This window comes from Phalacrocorax aristotelis, chromosome 15, assembly GCF_949628215.1.
Source record: "Phalacrocorax aristotelis chromosome 15, bGulAri2.1, whole genome shotgun sequence".
NCBI classification, from domain to species: Eukaryota; Metazoa; Chordata; class Aves; order Suliformes; family Phalacrocoracidae; genus Phalacrocorax; species Phalacrocorax aristotelis.
The window spans coordinates 10,679,326-10,700,279 of NC_134290.1; the positions used below are offsets into that span (position 1 = coordinate 10,679,326).

At 47.6% G+C, this 20,954-nt stretch overlaps 1 protein-coding gene across 2 annotated transcripts; it reads left to right on the plus strand.

Moving 5' to 3' along the window:
• The first annotated feature begins 417 nt into the window (after window positions 1-417).
• Window positions 418-20,272, plus strand: RFLNA (refilin A). Of its 2 annotated transcripts, XM_075110367.1 has the most exons (4): window positions 418-627; window positions 801-1,155; window positions 12,392-12,501; window positions 14,730-20,272. In XM_075110367.1, the coding sequence occupies exons 1-4, from the start codon at window positions 497-499 to the stop codon at window positions 15,061-15,063; spliced, it is 930 nt and encodes a 309-aa protein (XP_074966468.1). In that variant the 5' UTR covers window positions 418-496; the 3' UTR covers window positions 15,064-20,272. The 2 variants fall into 2 exon arrangements, with proteins under 2 accessions (XP_074966468.1, XP_074966469.1); XM_075110368.1 differs by lacking the exons at window positions 418-627; window positions 801-1,155 and adding an exon at window positions 11,812-12,131.
• Window positions 20,273-20,954: the final 682 nt, after the last annotated feature.

Here is a 20,954-nt window from a genome sequence, read left to right on the forward strand (position 1 = left end):
CTTGTACGCCCTGGTAGCCAACACTGCCATGGTCACCCGCTGCCCCAGTGAAGCCACCCCAGCCACCTCAGAGTGAAGGGGGATGATGGCTCTTGAGAAGAGCTCTTCCCTCATGCCCACACACCTTGACGCTGAGGGGAAAAGCTGCTTCGGGGAGTGAGGGGGTGAAAGAGGGACGAAAATCAGAACCGAGGGAAAAATCAGGCAGAAGTGAGGCGAAAATCAGACAGAAGTGAGGGAAATCAGTGGAGGGAAACCGCAGCCCGGTGACAGTGGGTGGGGAGGCCCCTCTCCCGAAGGCCGGGGGTACCGCCGTGTGCAGGGGTTGCCTCAGGTCTCCTTGGGGAGCGACGCCCGGGGCGGGGGGGAGCGGGCGGGCGGCGCCAAACGCGCTCCCTGCCTGGGAAGTGCCTCAAAATGTGCGGCCGGGGCAGAGCTGGGGGGCCGGGGGAAGGGGAGGGCGCTCCCCGGCTCCCCTCCCACCCTCTCCGGATAAATGGGCCGCTGGGAGGCGGCGGCCGGGCGGGCGGCCGGCGGCAGCCTGTGGATGATCGCGGCCCCCCCATCCCCGTCCCCCGCCGTGCCCAGCGCTCCCTGCCGGCGGGGCCGCCCCGGGCTCCGCCGCACGTAAACGGCCGCATCCCCCGAGGGGCTGGGGCGGGGGGATCGGGCCTTTCTTCCCTTCCCCGGGGGCGGCGAGGGGCGGCCGGCTGGCCGGGCGGGCAGGGCGAGGGGGCCGGGTGGAGGGAAGGCGGCCGGGGTAGCCCGGCCAGGCTGATGCTGGCTCTCCCCCCCCGCAGCAGGCTCAGCCCAGGCTCCGGCAGGCTGGTGGCGGCGATCGGGACTCAGGGGGGGCCCCCTGGGCTCCTTTCCCCTTCCCTCCCTCCGCGGCGGGCGGCGCTGGAGGATTTTCTCCCGCTGCGGCCCCCTCGCTGCCCCCCAGACATGGTAGGTCACCTACAGCTGCAAGGGATGGACGAGAGCCTGAAGGAGAAGAGCCGGGAAGGCTTGCTGGACAGCCCGGACTCGGGGCTGCCCCCCAGCCCCAGCCCCCCTTTCTACTCCCTCTCGCCGGGTGAGGGCCGAGCTGGGGGCAGCGGCAGCGCGGACCCCCCGGCCGCGGGGCACCGGCGAGAGGCCAAGGACGGCAAAGTGGTAAGAGCCAAAACCGGGGCGCTGGGCTCTGCCCTCTCCGGGCCCCGGGAGGGGGAGCAGGGCTGGCCGAGCCCCGTAGCGGGGGGCAGCGAGGAAAGGGCCTGCGCCCGCTGAGTGAGACACCCCTGGGCACGCCGGCTGTGTCCCCCCATGGTGCCCGCCCACCTGCACTGATGGACGAGGGCTCTCCGGGGCTGCTTGTGCCCCGTCGCGGCTGCAGCCCGGCGTTGGCACCGCGGCTGGTGTGCCCAGGCAGGGGGCTGGCCCAGCGCCCGCCGCGGGTTTTATGATACGCGCGCAGAAGTGTTGGCGATTTGGCTGGGTAAACTCCAATAACGGCGTGGGAGTGAAACCCAGGTCTGAAACAGGCTCCGCTGCCTACCTTAAGAACAGAAAAGTGTAATTGCTTCTCAGTGACACTGTCCTGCCTGGTAGCTACGGGCTGGAGCTGCATCCGTCTGGACCGAGGCAGGGGAGTCCAGCTCCCAGTCGTCCTTACGCTCCAGCGTCCCACATCTGTTTTGTCAGGAGCACGGAGCCACGTTTGCTGGAGCCCTGGCTGAAAGAAAGATAAAACTGTCCGTTAACTCAGGGCAGGGCACGGATGTCTGTCTGGGGAGTTGGTACGGAGACATGGTCTGGGGAGGGTTGTGCGCTGCTGCCCTTTGCTGGAGCGGGGTTTTGTGGCGTGACTCTGCGTGAAAGGTTCGGGCGCCGCGTGGCTGAGCGGAGCGGGGTTAGAGGTTTGTAAGCGCAGACAGCTGGCGGTAGCACTGTAGACTTCGGTTAGCCTGATGCAGTGCCAGTGAAGCGGCTGACTGTGGAGTAGGATTTGGGTAGATTTATTATGCCTATTATTCTGCTTTATTTTGTTTATTTCTATCTCTTGGCTATAAAAACTGTTTTTAAAACGCAAAGTTCAGAGCATAAGCAGTGGTGGAGTTTTTAAAGGATGATGAAAGTTCTTTCCCAGGGATCTTCCAGAACCTTTTTTTACATACATAAAAGACATTTGTAGATGTATTCAAGACAGTTAATTGGCTTCTGCACAGAATAAAAGTTGCAGCACAGATCTTTCCATGGGAAAAATTTATCTACCTGTGGATTAGTGACAATTCAAAGACTTCTTCCTGGTACAAACATTTTGCAATGATTTCTAACACCCTCATTTACTTTCTCAAGTTCTAAGGCTATTTTAGCATATTATTGAAAACTGCCTTTTACTCCTGAACATGCCAAAACCTTCCCCATGAACAATGACTCCTTCTCACCAGACTACGATGGGTAGGGTGTGAGGTGTTAATTATGAAAATCAAACCTCAAATCCACTAACGCTGCGGTTCCAGACAGGGAGCGTTACCTGCAGATGCCTGGGCGTGTGTGCCATCTTGATGGGACTGTTTATGTACAAAGAATTACCCACATGCCTCTGATTTGGCAGGATCGGGCTGTTGCTATGTATTTGTAAAATAAAATGTGGGAGGAAGATGAATGAAGGCTTGCTAGACCAGAAAACAGCTGGGGTGGAGGTATCTGCAAAGCTCTGTAATGGGGATATGACAGCCTCCATTCCAGTTATGTGACAGTTGGCCACCATTCCTCCCAAGAAAGCCCTTAGATACTGAAGGTGAAAGAGCATAAGAAAAACCCATTTCAGCTCTTGGGCTGTTAGGACTGAGAGCTTTAGTACCTGACTCCTACAGAAAAAAGTTATTCCTGTGATCTGTGTGAGGCAAAATTAAGTTTTCCAGTTATTTTTTTAATTTTGGTCATAAATGAACGCTTTACACATTTCAGAGGAACTCATGCTGTAGATGTTTCCAAATTTTATATCACATTGCAGCAGCATGGGTAGCCCCTGGGCTCTTGCTGTTAGAGTATGGGTTTCATACATTGTGTGTATTTCCACGCACTTAGTAGGTACAGAAGGTTGCAGAGATCCTAACACTGAAACCGATTTGACTGTATTATTTGGAGAGGTGTAGGAGTGTGCTCTTTAACTCTGTTTGGTACACTGCAAAATAATGAAGGAAATAGGAACTTCCACTCTATTTGACTGTACAATTTTCGCTTCTCATTTCCACCCTGTAAATACTGTACTTGCAGCTGTTAATAAGAAAGGAAAAATATGGAGAGCATTGCTTGCTTCATACTTCTAAATTTCAGTGTCTAATTAGCTTTAATCTTGCCATTTAACAAGGACTTGCAGATCTATGAGCAATTACGCAATCCATGAATGTGCTTCTGTTTAACTCTACTACTCTGCTGTTCATCAGAGCATGCAGAATTGGGAAATCAATATTGCAGCTATTTGCACACCAAGGCATGCTTTTTTAATAGCCTATTATATTAGTGTTTGTTTTGCTTATAAACGTGACAGAGCCAGGAATGCAGCCTGCACTCTTTGTCTTGTAATGCTATAAAACCATATATAAGCTCAGTCACTAATGGCCAAAATTCTAGTATGTATGGTTACAATAAATTGCTGTCAGGTGAAGAAAACAACATTCCAGAACTGTGGGAAGTATTTCATACTATCCCTTGCTCCAGACCTATCAAAACCACCAGTCTGAACCCAGTTGCGTTCTTTTTCAGTCAGCTATTTTTTGCTCCAACTTCACAAATACGTTGAAGAATTTTTCTGCTCTAGGACAACACTTCTCATGCAGACTAAAATGATACTGCATGCCCTTATCGAAGACTTGCTTGTTGTAAAATCCATGCTCTCCCTGCTTTGTGTTATTAACTGTGACTCTGAAAAAGTAAACTCTCTTCTCTTTAATAAGCATGACTTTGTTTCAAAGACAATGCACCATTTATTCACATTTAACCAGCCAATTTGGCTATAGCTTTGGGATCCAAGAAAATATGAAAGGCAGTTTAGGGCCAGAGTCATAAATACCACAAGTTCAACACCATTTAGGGACTTTTTTTTTTTTTCATTTTACTTGCAGTGCAGGAGAAATTGACTTTTATTTCTTCAAATAAAGTCCATGTAGGGAATTTGTCAATTGTTTTGTGCTTAAGTGCAAATATCCTAATGAAAATAGAAGGTGACTTTTACCTAGTTCTGCCTTTTAAATCTGGAGGGTGATTAAATTGATTCTTAGGACTTGGGTTACTGAATTCCCTAGACTTTGCATGTAATGCTGGGCCAAAAGGAACATAAATACAATGTAATAAATGGCTTAATAATATATGCAAAGAAGCATGAAAGGATAGGGAATAAAACAACATCAAGGTAACCAGATCTGCTTAGAGTTTTCCCTGTTGTTGTTGCCCTGGGATATAGTTTTAGGCAAGAAGAACTGCTTTTGGGCTGCGCTGAAATAAGTGCTTTGTATTCATTAGCGTAACTCCTAATAGATATCAGCGGGGATCAGGATCACATTCATCTGCAGAACTATCAGTCATGCCTTCTTGAAGCAGCAGATTTCTTGTCCCTTCCCAACACTATTGCCACTGCAACGAGTTCCTTTTTATTTGAAAAACTTAAGTATTTGTGAATTGAACCTGCCTCACTGAGCACTGACTTCTGTAGGACTGTATCCCAGTGGATCAGCTGTCAGACAAATGCCCCCATGAAGGGAATGTCTACTTACATTCAGGAGCTGTGTTGGACAACAGTGTGGTGCCAGAATTAGTCTCATGTGGTGGGTGGAGATTCCAGCTTCATCTCAAGTGCAGAGGAGGAGGAGGATACCTTGCTCCTTGGCACAGCCTTCACAGGCATGATCCCATCAACAGGATCCAGGTCAGCATGTGTGCCAGCCCTGTTGGATTTATGGATGATATTTAAAAAACCCCCACAGAACCAGCAAAACCAAAACACCTCTTCCTGACATGCTGCATTTTGAAGAGCCCTTTGGCCACAGAGCCGGCATCTCATCCTACGCTGAGAGCGCTCCAGGAAGGGGGGCTGTCTTTTAGGGACTTAGTGGGGAACATTTCCATCAAAGGCTTTACAGGGGATACATAACTTCCAGACATGCCAACGCCTATAGTGAAAGCACATGTGAGAGGAAGGCCCAGAACCCCCAACCTGAGCCAGCTTGCAGCCGCATGCGAAGCAGGTGACATGACCCTCCAAGCCCACGTGGGTCCCAACATCTCCGGGGAAAGCCCCAGGCTTGTGTGGGGAGTGAGGCACCCACCTGGCACTGCAGCAGGGCTTGCCTCAGAGGTTGGTGTTTGCAGCCTGGCACCCTGATGCAGTTCTGAACTGCTCCGATGGGGTGGGATCCTGCAGTAATTCCCCCGGCAGGAGTTGGCAGTGGTTTCAGTTTCATGCCTGCCTCCGCTGCCTGGCAAAGGCTAACCCCACCTGGCTGTCCCCCGTCCCTCAGCCCTGTCCACTTCTGAACATGCACCCGCTCCTCTTCCTCCTTGGTTCAATGCCAGCAGCAAATGAGGGGGCACGGCTCTGGGCCTCACCTAATCTGCAAACTGTGACAGGCATCCCTTCTGGGCAGATCAGGGAAACAGTCATAGCGGTCTCATCGTCTGCTCTGAAAAATGTGCCTGTATCTAGGGTGTTGTCTTCTAGCTGTTTAATTTCCATTGCATCCCTGCGTAATGCTGTGGACAATAAGCAAAGCAGCACACGTTTCCCACTTGAAATAGAAGAGGAAGGTAGGCAGGAAAGATGTAATTCTTTGAAATAATAAAGCCCTGCTTTCTACCTGAGGTCTGCATTTACTGTTATCACATCCAAATAAAATCTCATCTGGCTCTAGTATAAATTACTCGTAATGTGTAATATGTGAAGATACTGGGAAAATAAATGGTCTGTTAAACAAATATTGCTTATCAGCTAGAGCGGAGAATGTAGATGTGTGTCAAATAACTCAGCCAGATCTTTTGTTATAGCTGTAAATAATAGCTGAGTAAAGTGACATTTTCATGGACCTGACATGTTACCATAGTGAGAAAATGTGGTGAGAGATTTGCTTATGCCCTAGCTAAGTTAGGAGCTAGGAATTTGGGAAGCTGTATCCTGATTGTAGCCCTGATACTTGGAAAAGTGTTTCCCCTTACAATCTCTAGGGATCTAATACCACATCTTTGCGCCTTCCACATAATGACCATAGCAAAAGGAGTTGGTCATTTCTGGTCCTTGGTGGTCCCTGGGGAAAAGGTTTTGGTTTTTTTTTTTTTTATTTCAAGTCACATTAATTTCCTTTCCTTTTTGTTGCTTTGCTGCCTGGAATTTGGAAGCTACAGGAACAGTCAGTATATTTCAGGCCAGTTTCATGGCACTTTTTTTCCTCATCTTTGTTTATTATTTGAGAACTGTGCTTCCATTCTTGTAAGTTACCCCAATTAAAAAGTATCTTAACAGAGCCCACTGGCTCTAAATAATTATTAGGGATAAAAATAGCATTATTCTGCCCACTATATTATTTTTGCTGTTGTTCAGAACTCTGCGGTCTAAATACTCCCAGGAACCAATCCCTGGGATGGCATTCGTGGCAGGTACAAAGCAATGACATGAAGCTGAAGGACGTGAATCTGTCCTAAACCAAGAACCCCCCTTAATACTTAAGCCAGGAAGTGCTGTTGATTAGCTGGAGATTGAATTCTGTTCAGCAGCTGATTTTATCTGTGTTTATCTATGTGCTACTTGAAAAAAGCAGAATTTAGCTGCCCAGGCCGTTACATGCCTGAAAGGCATCGGAGTTAACACAGAGGGAAAAATGCAGCCAAACAAGAAATCACTTCAACTTTTTAATAATACTGTAACCCTTTGCTCGTTGAAACAAATTATGTACCAGAAAGGAAATAAAAATTATGGTACATTTACTGCTTAATTTTCACCTTGGCTCTGTTTTGAGGGCATAACATGTACATGTGGGTCTCACTTTTTGATCTCTTCAATATCTTCTGTTTTACCTCCTCAAGCTTCCTGGACTACCAAACTCCTCCTTTCATAAAGATTACAGGGTTGTGGTGGCTTTTGCAGAGCTGCGTCTGACAAGCAGCAGCACAGCTCCAATCACTGGGGTCAAATTAATCAGCAGCACAGCTGTAGCCTTCCAACACAGCAACCCTAGAGTTTGTTCTTTGGGTAGACACACCTCGACTGTGGATCACTTGGGGACGGCCTGGTCTAACGACACATGAGTTTCTCCTCTTCACCACCAGTGACCCACAGTAGTGTGCAACAAGCTCTGCCTCTGCCAGCCCATATGTGGTGCAGGGCTATAAAGAAACTCACCTTATTTGTGAAGTGTCCAGAGATCACCGAGTGATTGCTAGAAATGAGCCACGGATCATAATTTTCTCAAGGGAGCTCAGCAGTCCAGTATTCCTCTTCTTTCAACCATTCCTTTGCAGAAGGAAAAAGAATTGAGTCAGTATTTTTTTTTGACAGGCAGAACATTTTTGTTTTGTTTTTACCTTCAGGAACTTGTGTCAAACTCTTGCCAAAATGCCAGCTTTTGACGTGCCAAGCATATAACATTTCACCCCCAAAGACAAATCTTTTGGAAAGCTTGTATCCTCTGTTTCTTGCTTCCCAACTCCCGGTGAGAAGCGGGACCAGATATTTCAGAACATCACTGGAGGTGAAACAAAATGTCATCTGAAGTGCCTTTCAGTTGCTGCTACGTAAAACCTGTGCTTACTGTTTAGTGGCCCTTTCACTCCATGCAAGCAATTCAGTTGCTTGTTTAGTGAGCAGACTGCAGGGTCTTACAGATGATCTCTATTTTTAGACTGTGCTTTGTAAGTTATTTACATCTTCCATGTGCAGACTTCCAGGTGATTTCAAGGTTTCTGACCTGCAGCAGCGCACAGTACTACTTGTGGTAGATAAGTGTGACTCCGTAATGGTCTCTGACGGATGGTAGAAGTTCCTGGTTTGGCTTGCCAGTGTCTGCAGTTGTTCCAGCTTTCTAAACTAATCAAGCCAAGCCTGCAGGTCTGAAGTTGATGGTCGTTTACAGCATATGAAATGCATTATGAAATGCATTTTGTCACCCTTCCCTGCCCAGAGCAAGGTAAAATATAACTCACAATGGAAATAGTAACCACTCCACCCAGAACTAACCAGAAGACTTAATCCTGCTCTCGCCAAATTCAGTGGCAACTTTTTGACTCTGATTGATTTCAGTCATGCATGACAGAGCCTCCGTTCTCCATACTCACTGGTATTGTTTCTGCAGCATGTTCTTGTTTCCTCTTCCATGCTGTGGGACTTGTGATTTCAACAGACGGCGTTTGCCTCTGTGCCCACACTCTTACTGAGCAGCACCCCAGCACATGGCGGGCCACGAAGCCTGTTCCCGTACAAATGCTGGGGGCCAGATGTCCCAGCAATGTGCCTGCTAAGCCACAGGAAGGACCTCGCCTCCTGCATCCTTGTCTCTAGGGGTGTTTAGAGTACACTTAGCGTCAGCATATGTTAGCAAGAAGCGTGAAGGTTTGTTTGCCTGGAAGCACTGAAATGGCTTCTTTAAAACTGCTTCTTTAAAACTGCGCTTTGCAAATGCACTTTGCAGAACTGTTAAGAGGTGTGGCTTTCTCCTGCATTAATCTAGAAAGAAGCTCATGGTTACCATCCGTCCGAGTTTGTTATTTGGAATTCTAGCAAGCTAGTCTGGATCTGAAAAGCAGCTTAATTCACAGCTGTTCCATTTTACCCAATCTTCACTTGTTCCTGGCCAGTAGAAGTAAAAAAGATACTCCCATAGGCTGAACTCACAGTGAGACACTGGCATGCCTATGTGGCTCAGACCAGCCTATGCAGTCTCCCAACCTTTTTTCTGGTTATCTAAGTTCACAATCAGTTTTGGCAGCATGGCCTGAAAACATCTCTCATTTAGAAGCTGGGACAGAAAAGCCTTCCCAGTTCTGTTCTGCCTCTCCACTTTTTGGGGGATTGATACCAGTGTATGAAACTGTCTTTGGTGACTGTGACTTATTTTACTTTTTATGGGAAATAGCAAACCACCAACTTGCTGGTTACACTCAAAGAGAAATATTGTCCCTTCCCAGCTGAGGTGAGCATCACAAAGGCTCCCCAAAGGCAGTGTGTGGAAGAGAGCAGGGTGTGTAGAGCATTCCAGGTGCACGTTCTCAGGCTGTTGGGTCACACGGAGGAGTGTGGGGCTTGGCATGGACTTGGGTGGATGCCCTCTGAAAAAAAATCTGGGTGGTGCTGGAGGATGCAGTTGTAGTTCAAGGGCCAGGGGCTTTCCCTTCAGAGCCTGTTGCAAACCTGCACCCTGGTCAGCAGCGTTGTCTTCAGGATGGGATATAAAAGCCTGTACCATGTATAAGTTAGTTTTGTGCTGAGAGTCATGGTTCATAGTAAAAATAGGACGTTCAAATATTTTCTAGTAAGATGTATTCATACCTTTAGGCCTGCTTTTCATGTTACAGGACAAGGTCCACCTTTCTGCCCTGCGCAAATTCAGTGTTTCATCTGGGAAGTTGGAAACACCTTTTGCTGAGCTGAACTTTTCAAAGAAGGAGGAGAGAGAATTTTCTCTCTTCATCTGCAAGCAGAGACCAGTTTGGGGTCTTTTGGACAAGACCTCTCCTTAAGTGGGCACAGTGTAAAAAGAAGGCAGGTTCTCAGCTGGAGTTTTGCCAGCATCAGGTATGGCCACAGGAGTATAAAGAGAAAGAGAACAATCTCCTGGAGGAGGGGTGTGTATCCCCAGCCCTTCTTCCTTCACCATTTAAAGCAATCTGCATCTCTTTGCAGGTGAACCCCCAAAAGACCAGCTTGCCCTGCTGTTTGCAGAGCCCATGAATGCATGTGCACATGGTGTTTGACTCCTGCACCCAAATGAACCTCTCCTCATGCACAAGATGTCTTTAGAAAGAGCTCTGGCCATCTGCAGACTGGTAAAAGCTGCACCCTTGTGACCTAAGTCTTGTCTGATCTAAACAATTCACATTTCAGAAGCAAAGAGCTTTATTTATGACCACAAAGGCTGCGCTTGCCCTCACCCTCCCCTGTCAAGAGTGTTGAAAGCAATCCAGGAATGAACTTTGCCTTTTGGCCAATGTTTGGTAGTGAACGTGAACATATTTTTTTTTCTTCCTCCCGACCCCCACCCCCCCATACCTATGCAAATACTGCCCTTTTTTGGTAATAGAAGAGAAATATTCAGTCAAAAAGAGGGGTTGGGCATTTTACTTTACAGTTTAACGCAGTAGTAAAGTGCAGGGATATTTCAGTATGGAAAGAGTAAACAGCTTTGTGGCTTTGGGACACAGAATTGAAGGACTTGGTGAATTCAGATGAAGCAATGACATTTTTTGCCTTAGCCTAAGGCAGAAAGCCCAAGCCACCAGAGAAAAACAGACCGCAGCTAGTGTGAGCTGATGCTGTTGAGTGGACTCAACAGAGCTTTGCCAGTTAACACCAGCTGAGGGATGACCTGGTGAGCATTCGGGGACCTGCATGGCATATAAGGCAGGGCACAAGCTGCAGTACCTCTTATCCAGCACTGCGAGTAGGAACCGGCTCACAGCTCCAGTGTTCTGTCCTATACCACCCAACCAGAAGATGCTGGGGAAGGTGGAAAGGAGTGGCATGGGAAGAGCAAGCCAATAAAAAACCTGTATCCTCAGCTACTGTCAGTGAGTTCTGTGGGTCCTGGGATGATCTTACTGTCCAGGGACTGATGAAATATGGCTCTGATTCTAGCACATATGGGCTATGCATGGTGGGAAGTGGAAAAACTCCATGAGCTTTTCAGCCATCTAGAGATCTTTCAACTCTACACAGAGGCTGCCAGCCATCTCCTTTAAAGAAATCCTGTATCTCCTCATGTCTTAAATCGCTGCCAACAGAAAAGTGGTGGCAGGGACCAAAACCCATAATGACATTTTTCCAGGAGGGCAGTATTAGGCTTAATTAGCTGCTGGGCTTGATCCAGACACCAGGCACAGGATCCCTATAGGTGGGAGCTGATGTTTAAGGGCACTCCAATATAGAGAAGTGGGATTACTCATTTTTGCGGTGGGCGGAGGAGTCTAGGCTGGACTGTGACAATTTGTCAGACTAAGTAACTTCAGGGTGTAATTAGTCTTAAAAATCCAGTTTTCGGTGTCATGAATTGGAGCAACTCCATTCATTAAAAAGTCCTGGCTTGAAAATGGTTTCCTGCATTGCAGAGGCCACAGGGTGCTCCAGTGTCTCACCCCACACTCAGTTGTGCATGGTTAACTCGAATGTCCCTTGGAGCATGACAGCCATTTTTGTCATCGAGACTTCAGCAATATCAAGTCTACCACTTCCCCTGCTGGACTGCTGCAAAGGATACATTATTTTCAGCACATATACATATGTGTGTGTACATAGATAAATATATATATCCATCTTACTTAAGTAGATCTACATCCTTTAAGTCAGCAGACTAGGCCCAGCCTCTGTGTTACATCAGACTTACAGCACCTCTCTGTGCTGGTGCACTTTGGGTCTTTGTAAGACTTGTTAATTCATAGCAGCAAAGGTGACACAGGACTAAAGAAAACCCCCAAACAATTGCAATTTCTATGAGAAACAAGAAGGGGAGGGGAGAGGAAGGGCTGGATTTCAGTGAACAGTTACTGCAGCATGGAGTGCCATAGGTCTGGGCAGAGTCACTTACCTGGCTGATGTGCTGGGCAGAGGGGGGTGGAGAGGGTGGCACTGGTGGGTGGAGGGCAGCCCGCTGTGTCGCATCAGCCCTGGGAGCTGGATTTCAGTCTGCAAACTGATACAGCCACAGGTGGCAGATAGGAAAGCCAAGGCATCTGCAATGTAAGGCTTGCTGTGCAAGGATGGGGGTTCCCGGTCCTGTTCTCTGCCAACCACCTTAAGTCTGTATTTTGGCAATTTGACAATGGTCCTCCCCTTTGAGCATGGAGGCGAGTGCCTTCCTCTGTGTGATGGACACTCTGCTAACCTGGGGCCCTGCTACAAACCTGGAAAAGACAGGGACTGCGAGCTGAATGGTGCTGAGAGTGCAAGCAAAGTGAGCTTAGCTTGCATGAAACAAAGTCGGTCCTGATGCTGCCATGGTCACCTGTTTTCATTGCCAAAGAGCCTGTCACCTGCAGTGTCTCCCTCAGGGCTCTGAGGAGATGAAGATCATCAAGGTTGGAGGCACTGGTGTCTCCTGCCAGTGCTGAACCTGCTCCTGCTGGCTGCTCAGCTGTCAGCCACAGCACATTATGAACTGTGCCAGCCTCATCTGTTGTGTCCCAACACTTGCTGTGCTCTTCTTCCCTGCAGATGCCTTACCTGCTCCTGAACCCATCCATGCCAGAGATGAGGCCTCGAATGTACCCTGTGTTTTTTGGAGAAAGCATTGAGGTCAGCCCTGAGCCCGTGCAGGAAATCAGGTACAGACAGGATTGGGTGGGTAGATGAAGATTTCTGTCTTTTTCCTTGTGCTTTTCCTGCCGCATAAAATTAAAATGTATTTACAAATGGGGGTCATAGTTATTTTGATGAGATGGGAGGGACAGGTGGGAGAGTAATGCCTGAATTAAAAAGACACTCACAGCAGCAGAGGCAGAGGGGAGGAGGCAAGAACTGAAGGGAGGTTGTAAGAGATGAGGGCTTTCCTTCCAAGGTGAGCTCAAATCCAAGGCTATGGGAGAAAACCATTACCATCTGTAGGCTTGATGGGCTCCACTAAGTAACCTGATGGTCTTCATCCTGTTCCCTGCTAACTTGCATCCTCAGAGGAAGCAACGCCCTTATAATCAGTACCTGTTTTGGTTAGTCCTTGGAGCAGAGAAACCAACATTAGACCAGCCCACAGAGACAGAATGAGCTCCTCTTCATGAGCAGGTGGTCCCTCAAGCCAGTGATGGAGGTGGTGTGACCTCCTGTGGGGCTGGTGCTGCAGCTGATGGATAAAAGTTGGTCTCTGCTCTTCTTTCACTCTTTTGCTGCTGTGGAATGTACTCTGCAAACAGCATGGAGCAGTTACACACAGCTTGGGGCAGGGACGGTGGGAGGACTGTAAACCCAGTTCCCACCCCCCTCAACCTATGCAGACGTCTCTCTGGAAATGTACCACAGTAAATCTCTGCTTGGTGAGGAACTGCCAGCGGGCATGTTTTTATGGTGATTACATGGGAGTGTTGTTTTATGTGTGCTGAATGACTTGCTTACACCCTAGCTGTGCAAAATACATTACAGCAGCTCAGATTACATGCAGTGCACAATCAGCCCCCCTCTGGGTGGAGGTAATGACAAGCACGCACCCAGCTTTTAATCTTTTTTACGTGGAGCTGCACATTCCTTGGCTGCTGATTGCTGGAGGAGCATTTGGGGAGTGGGGAAAACAAGTGAAAGTCCTGCTGCTCCCCAAGGTGAGGGATTCTAGGAAAAGCCCTTTATGTGGCCTAGTGTCCATACATCCCTTCCGGAGGCCTGCAGAAAACAGGCAGGGCAGTGACATCCCACATTTTTTGGGTTCTTCATCCAATGAGTGTTAACATGGCCACTTCCCTTGAGACTGATGGCTTGGATATTGGACAGCCATAGCCCACAGCATCATAGCATCTCTTTGCTCCACCTGCTATTTGACCATTGCTTGGATTTTCTGTAAGTGCCTCAACATGCAACCTCACCCTCACCTCTGAGCACCCTGATTTTGGTTAGCTTGGGTGTCTCTTTGTGCTCTGATGGTGAGGCAATATAAAGAAAGAAGACAGACACACAGCCTTGAGAACCTAACATGAGAACCTAGCATGGTGTCTGTTACACCATGCTTCTGCTACCTGTGAAAACCTTATTTATGGTAGCATTTTCCTGCCAAGCCAGAGCTTGCATGGACAACAGGGACTGTGAAAGCAGCAGTGGGCATGCTGTGTTGGGAAGTAGGTTCCCCCTGACCCCAGTGTGACATCCCATGCCCATGGCCCACCAGCAGCATCTATTCAGCCTGGTCACTGGGGCAGTGACACCCCCAAGCCTAGCACTAGCAGTAGGGAGTGTGGTGAGACCGACCATGAGTCAATTATGAGGGGACCTTTGTTCCACAGGGGCCCACACCATTTCAAGTTGATGCTACACGGCTGTGCTTGTTAAAAATGCTCAGGAAAAGGCTGGATCAAGAAGTTCCCTGGGATTTCAAGCTTTTCCTGCAGAGTCTATAGATGAATGTCCATTCTTCAGCCTCTGACCTACCCCAGCTGAGGGATTTCACCACCTCTTGATGTCCTTTACTAACAGGGTTTTTGCCTCCAGAGTAGCTCTCAGGACTGAGCTAAAGCCCCAGTGGGGCTCATGGAGGAAACCAGAGGAAGAAGCAGGCTGCTTGGAGCCTGTGAACAAGGTCCTTTCTGCCCTGGCATGACCAGGCAGACTTGGTTCTCTGTGGACATGCACTGCAGAAATGCTGAGATGGCATCACAGCAAGGTGGGGTTCCACCAAGATGCACTAGCAGGACAGAGTCCTCTTGGCCCTCCACTTTGGGTTGTAGGGTTTGCATCTGTCCCAGCACTGTAAGAGATCATAAAAGTTCCCTGCTCCAAAGGGTTAGAGAAGGGTCCTGCCTCTCTTCTCTCCTTTGCTGCCTGTGCTGTGTTTCTGATACATTGCTGTCCTCTGTAGGTGCAATTCTGAGGTGAAGTACGACTCCGAGAAGCATTACCGGGATGACATCTTCTACAGCCCCATCCCCACTGTCACCACCTACAGTGAGACAGTCATTGCTGCTCCCAATTGCACCTGGCGGAACTACAAGTCACAGCTGATCTTTGAGCCCCGCCAGAAGCCACTGAGGTTTCAGAGCACGACCATCATTTTTCCTAAGCGTGCCAAGAACATTTACCGGACCACCCTCAACTACAGCTTGGGTTGTGCCAAGCGTTGGTTTGCTTCCAGTGTGCAACTGGAACTCTGCGATGAAACCAACCCATGCGTCATCTACAGCGAGACCCTCTGATCCGCCCTGCCGCTGGCAACCTTGCGACCTCAAGGAGGCTGTGGCCTTTGCTGGGTCTCTGGCTGGGCCTTCATTGATGGCGACTGAATATTAATGGCTGGAGAACACGTCGTCTTGGGTGAGGCTGAACTGGCTGGGAGGAGGCTTGCAGGGCATGGGATGGTTTTGATCAGTGAAAGGCTGGCTTGTATTTTGTGACGTTCCTGACATTCATGATCTGGATTTTATTTTTGTTTTTTTCCAAGCATATCTATTTTTGACTTGTGTTTAGATGAAATCAGGATGACAAAGGACCCTGTTACCCATAGCAGAGCGCTGCCTTGTGAGCTCTGTAGGTCTTGTCTAGCACATAGGTGAGACTCACTGTAACCTTCAGAGCTATTTCGATCTCTGCAAAGGGAAGACCAACTGCAGAGTCAGCGACCAGCCTGCCCATACACCAAGCCAGGTCTCTTAGAGTTTAAATGCAGAGGAGGCGGTTATTTGTATCAGTGCATCATGTCTTGCTCCAACAGTTCATATGGGAGATAGCTGCAATATTACACTACTGCAGTAACCTCAGGCCTAACTTTCTGGGAGGAATGGGGACTGTCACCAAGGAAAAGAGGAAGAAAACAGGCGCACGGTGCTGTTGCTTAGCAGCTAGATGTTTACATTCCATAGCAAGGTACAGCACAACTAGGAGATGGGAGAAGGGCCTACCCTGACGCATGGCTACCTATTCTTTGAGCCCAGCCATGAGTATGCGGGGCAGACTGAGGAAACTGAATAGCTGAAGGGCTATTTTCTAGAAGTGTCCAAGTGATCTAGGAGCCCTGTGCCCTTTTTCAAAAGTACTGTCAGTCCAAGCGTGCCATGCTGTTCGTTGTTTGAACACCCAATTTACAGGGATCTTTACGTACTTCCATCCCTTTTGAGTTTCAGGGTATTGGCTGTATTGCAGAGAGGAGTGAAGTACAGGAAGATGCTAGCTAGCTTCAAAGAAGCCAGTGCAGGGTTAACTCATGATCAAGGTTGCTCACCCTCTTGGTAGTTTCCATACCTGTGTCATGGACAGCTTTGCTGACTGTGGAGGAGCAGCCAAACTTTCTCAATGTAGAGCTCGAAGTATTGAAAAGCCCCAGTCTATCCAGGTTTTCCTTAATCAGCCAGGCTGTAGCAATTCAGCAGGTACTTCACAAACAGCTGAGCTGTCTCTGCAGAAGGATCAAGAAACACTGAGAGAACAGGAGTCACTACAGCCATCCTAAGGTAAACCATTCCCCACTCATGAATCACATCTCCCGATATCTCTTCACTTCAGTAGCTCATTGAAAATCTGCAAGAGCCTGGATTCCTGCAAACACATAACCTTTGAAAATGGCATGGAATTGTCTCCAAAATTCTTACCAAGAATTTTTGCATGCTGCTCAGAAGAGCCCAGACTTAGAAAATAACCACACAGCTCCAGAAATTAATTTCCAGCTTTCCCTCTCCTAAACTTTCCATTTTGTTCCTGACTTGTTGCAAGTCTGATCAAGTTATTTCAGAACACAACTGAGCAGCCAAGTCAGAAGACCTATTAACAATATCAACAAGATGTAGCTGATTGCCTGGAACAGTTGACGCAAAAACCCACAGAGATTTTTTAAAAAAACAAACCTGAAAACCTTAAAAAAATAATAAAATTAAATAGTGACTTATAAAGATACTTTTTTTTCCATCAGTTTCAAAAGGCAATTGGTAAATATGACCAGAACTGTGACCTTTATGAAACAGAGTTCTCTTTTTTAAAATGTAGCACAATTTTTCCACCAGAGGTAAATAAAAGGTCTTTGTATACAAACTTAAATCCTGACAGCTGAAGCATCATTAGTGCTGAAAGATGTGCTATGGCAGCGATGAACTCTCCCTTTCTATTTGGGAGTTAGGACTTGGTAGGGAGAAATCTCTCAAAGGATTTCCAAGGCTTCCACCTACTGTTGAATTCTTTTCAGCAACACAGAAACAAGGATTATGTTTATTATTGGTCAGATTTTGCTGTCGCTGTCTGTCAGCATCAAAGCCTGGAAAAGCAACATCTGCCTCTAAAGTGATTATTATGCCTGAAGCAACCCTTCTCCCTAGAGCTCCAGCAAACACGAGTGCTGTGGAGTTAGCTTAGATGTCAGGGCAGCTGAAGCGAGGATGAGTCCCAGTGCAATGCATGTCGGTGATGCACTTACTTGCTGTCTCCTCTTGAGGTCTATCCCGTTCCTCCAAGTGCTGGTGAGTGATCCCTGTGGCCAGTGGAGGTACTCACCCGCCTTCCTGGGTACATCCTGAAGGCTCTGGAGAGCTCTTTCCATGCACCTCCGAGTCTGTAGGAAAGGGGAGGGGTTTCCAAGCTGAGCAACAGTGTAATCCAGGCTCAGAAGCAGAGCCAGTACTCATACCCAGGAGAGCCCTGCATGATGACAGATTAGATGGCAGGCAGCTCTACTGAGCAGGCATGGAGACAGGCTGACCTCCAAGCTGAAGGGATGCCAGAGACTCCCTATTCTGACTGCACATCAGGCTTTTCTCCTGTTAACAGTTGGATTATTCCCCCACTCCAAGTACAAAGCTGCAGTTTTTGATCATGCTGGTCTTTGAGCAGAACAGGTTTTCCCCAGAAAAATCTCTTTTATCATGGCCAGATGCAGGCTTCTGCCCACTTTGTCCACTGTTAGTTCTGCTTCCTAAATGTTGGCCGCAACGGGGAAAAAAAGAATTTAACAAAAAGCCAGAAAACCAGTGTGCAAATACAAATCCAGTGGAGAGACCTGACCCACTGCCTGGCCTTTCACCACACAGGGACAGGGTCTGCTAAGGCAAAGTTTCACAGGTCCATGTGCCCCCCCCCCGCCCCGGGAAGGTGCAATGGAGGGCTGCATCCTTGGCACTGTAGGGTCCCCACATGACCAGGCCAGGCCTCTTTGAAGCGTCATGCTTCGTTTTCTCTGCAAATAGACTAGAAGTGACCTAACGCACTCCTGCTCCATTGAGCTTAAGCAGCTTTTCTGTTTTTGCCATGTCTGGAAAAAAAAAGCCAGCCGGCAGCTTGGGTTTCTTGGCTGCCAAACACACGTTGGGCTGTGTAGGCAAGGACAGGTCATGGTGGGCTACCACCCTGGACCACATCCAAGCTGTGACATTGCCAAGCGCCTGAGATCTGTAGAAATTTTTGAAAAATACCTTCTTACATGATGTCTCCCATGGGCCCATCACAGGCTGCTTCTCTTCTCAGTGAAAGCTGGTGTTGGAAAGGGACTTTGTTTTTCCTGAGCACAAGAAAACTGCAGAGGGTCAGGTCTTCACCCTCACGTGGGTGCAGATCCCACCCTGCCTGCCCACCCTCTGTCCCTATTGCTCCTATGGCTGTGTCTGGGTTAGGCAGTGGTAGAAGAGCCAAAGTTCATCTTGCTCATGACTGGGGAAAGCAATGACTTTTTTTTGTTTTGCTTAAACACCAGAAACTGAATTTTGTGTTTGTGTGTTGCCAGTTAAGAATCTCTCCCAGCAGCCAAGGAGCACCTTACTTGTAGTATGTTTGTACCTCGAAAAGGAATCATTAGTCCCACTAGAGAGGTGGTTTTCTTTTAAATGGAGCATTATTCAGCTCAACCAACAGATCTTTGTTCATTTATATTTTCTCAAAGATACAAATGATAAAATTAGACCATGGAAATGCTGCTTAGAAAGGTGAGTTTCCTTGAGCAGCTGGGACTGTGGCTACACGACTTCTCCCCAGGATCTTAATGTGCCTGTTGCCCACAGTCCTGTAAGCCTGATAGGTAAAGTCAGACTCTGCCTTCAGGAATTATTTTCTGTCAATAGTTATTTTTTGTATCAGAAACATTCTCAGAGGCATCTGTTTTGGGGAGGAGAAAGTTCACTTTTTTCAATATGGGACATCACTGTCTCAAAGGTGCAGGGTTTGCCCTTCGTCCCCTTCATTCCTGTGAGTGTTTTGCCCCTGAATGCAACAGAACATGCTTGTGTCTGCTCTGCCTGCATTGCTGTCATTGCATTTGGGGTCAGAAGGCAGGAACCCTAACTAAATATTGAACTTTCAGAATTCAGAATCTGTGGGATGCTTTGCACAAAACACAGAGAACAACTTCCACCAAAAAAAGAGAGAAAGTTTACTGCTACTTTTGTCTTCTTTTTCTTTCCCCCCCCCCCGCCCCAAGCCAGCTCTACTTTTCTCAATGTGAAATACAAACTGATTCGCACCCTAGGTGCATACTTTCTGGGAATGATGAAATGAGGTTTGGGTGTTGATAGCAGTGTTTGAGTGAGCTGCTGGTCAGAGAAGCGAATGCTATTTACTATTTATGTTGAGTGTGTCTTAAAAAAAATGGGAAAGGTCACTAGAAGGCTAATGAGCAAAAGACTTTGTAGCGCAAACTGAGGACTAAAGGCTGCGTGAATCTGATGGAGAGATGAATGGTTCTGTGCGTGAACACTGTGAGCTAGGCTATTTAGCCATTGTAGTTTTAACCTGCCTTTTTTCCTGCAAGGAAGAGAGCACATCCTTGCCGCCTTTAGAGCTGAAACAAAATCTGATCCAGCCTCTGTCACAGTCATTCAATGCCACTGACGTCTGTGAGCAGCAGCGTTCCCCAGGCTTGCGGGGGTCTCTGTGTATGAAGCACGGATACACAGAGCTGGCCCTGTGCGGAGGTGGGGGAACACTTTATAGGGAATGATGGATCTTGTTGTGGGATATTCACATTTTCTACTGCCAGATAAACTTTGCTCCCAGAGGATCACCCCATCACTCAGAAATTGATCTGTTCTGAACATCTCCCCTAAAGCTCTCCAATAACCATTGTATTTTTAAGTGTTGGGAGGTACTAATTCCTTTTCAGATACTGTAATGGCCATCAAAATGAGCAAAGTATCCTACCATGTGAATCGTGACCTGAAGATGGGGCCGAAAGGTGTTTGAAGGTTAGAGAAGGAAGAAAGGAACATATTACTGGTGGAAATGCATAAGGATGTGTCATATTTTTATTTTTATAAGTCTGATTCTCTAAGTGCTTGTAAAGTACTTTACTGTTGTATATGTGGTGATGCAGTAGTTCACAATATCCTTTTATTTTTGTATATTTCCCCCTCCACAATAATCCCTTCCTGTTCAACTCATAGAGAGTAATTTAAGAAGACAAAATTTATATATCGTAATAAAATGCTCAGACTGTCATGCTGATGTATTCAGTGTTTCCTTCCTCTTCCTTATCCATTTCCTTGGTCCCTAATGCCCCTTTTCTATCCAGAAGGAATGTTTTTGGTGTCTCCCTCCCTCACCTGTGGGATTCAGCTCAGCTCCTTGTGGTCAGGAAGCTGCGGTTTCAGATGTGTAAAACCTGCTCTGTCACGTATGCCCAGGGGAAGTTGAAATAGCTCACACGAAGGGCACAAAAGGCACTCTTCTACAGAGGCAGTTTTACCATTTCTTCGCCCTAAACTTCTCTCTTCCTGCTCGATCTTGTTCTACCCAGCTATGAAGCCCTGGTGTTCAATCTAAATAATTCCTCTCCCAGCTTTCCATGGCCTTGAAGGGCAGGAAGAACTGACATAATGCTTTTTCATATCCAGGTATCCACATCCTAGTACATTATCAGGACCCCTGCTATGTCCTGGCTTTCCAAATCATGAAGGCAGATGGGTTGCATCAGGGCTAAAGCCCTGCCTAGCTATGAAGTACGTTTTAAAGCTGTTGCTGTAAATGCCTTAGGCTCGCCAGCCAGCTATTAGTAGAGCTCTCAGCTGTCTTCCAAGACCTAAGATGTCTGCAGGGAGAATCTGACACTAATCCTTATGGAAAAATCATATTGGATTTATAGGGATGAAGTCAATAGGCTTGGACGAGGATGGCTGTTAAA

Bases quoted from the DNA above. Each gene is read 5' to 3' on its own strand.
- RFLNA (XM_075110367.1), top strand. From the start codon at position 497: ATGGGCCGCTGGGAGGCGGCGGCCGGGCGGGCGGCCGGCGGCAGCCTG. The intron at 628-800 runs GTAAACGGCCGC...CCCCCCCCGCAG, and splicing joins CGCCCCGGGCTCCGCCGCAC to CAGGCTCAGCCCAGGCTCCG. The intron at 12,502-14,729 runs GTACAGACAGGA...TGTCCTCTGTAG, and splicing joins GAGCCCGTGCAGGAAATCAG to GTGCAATTCTGAGGTGAAGT.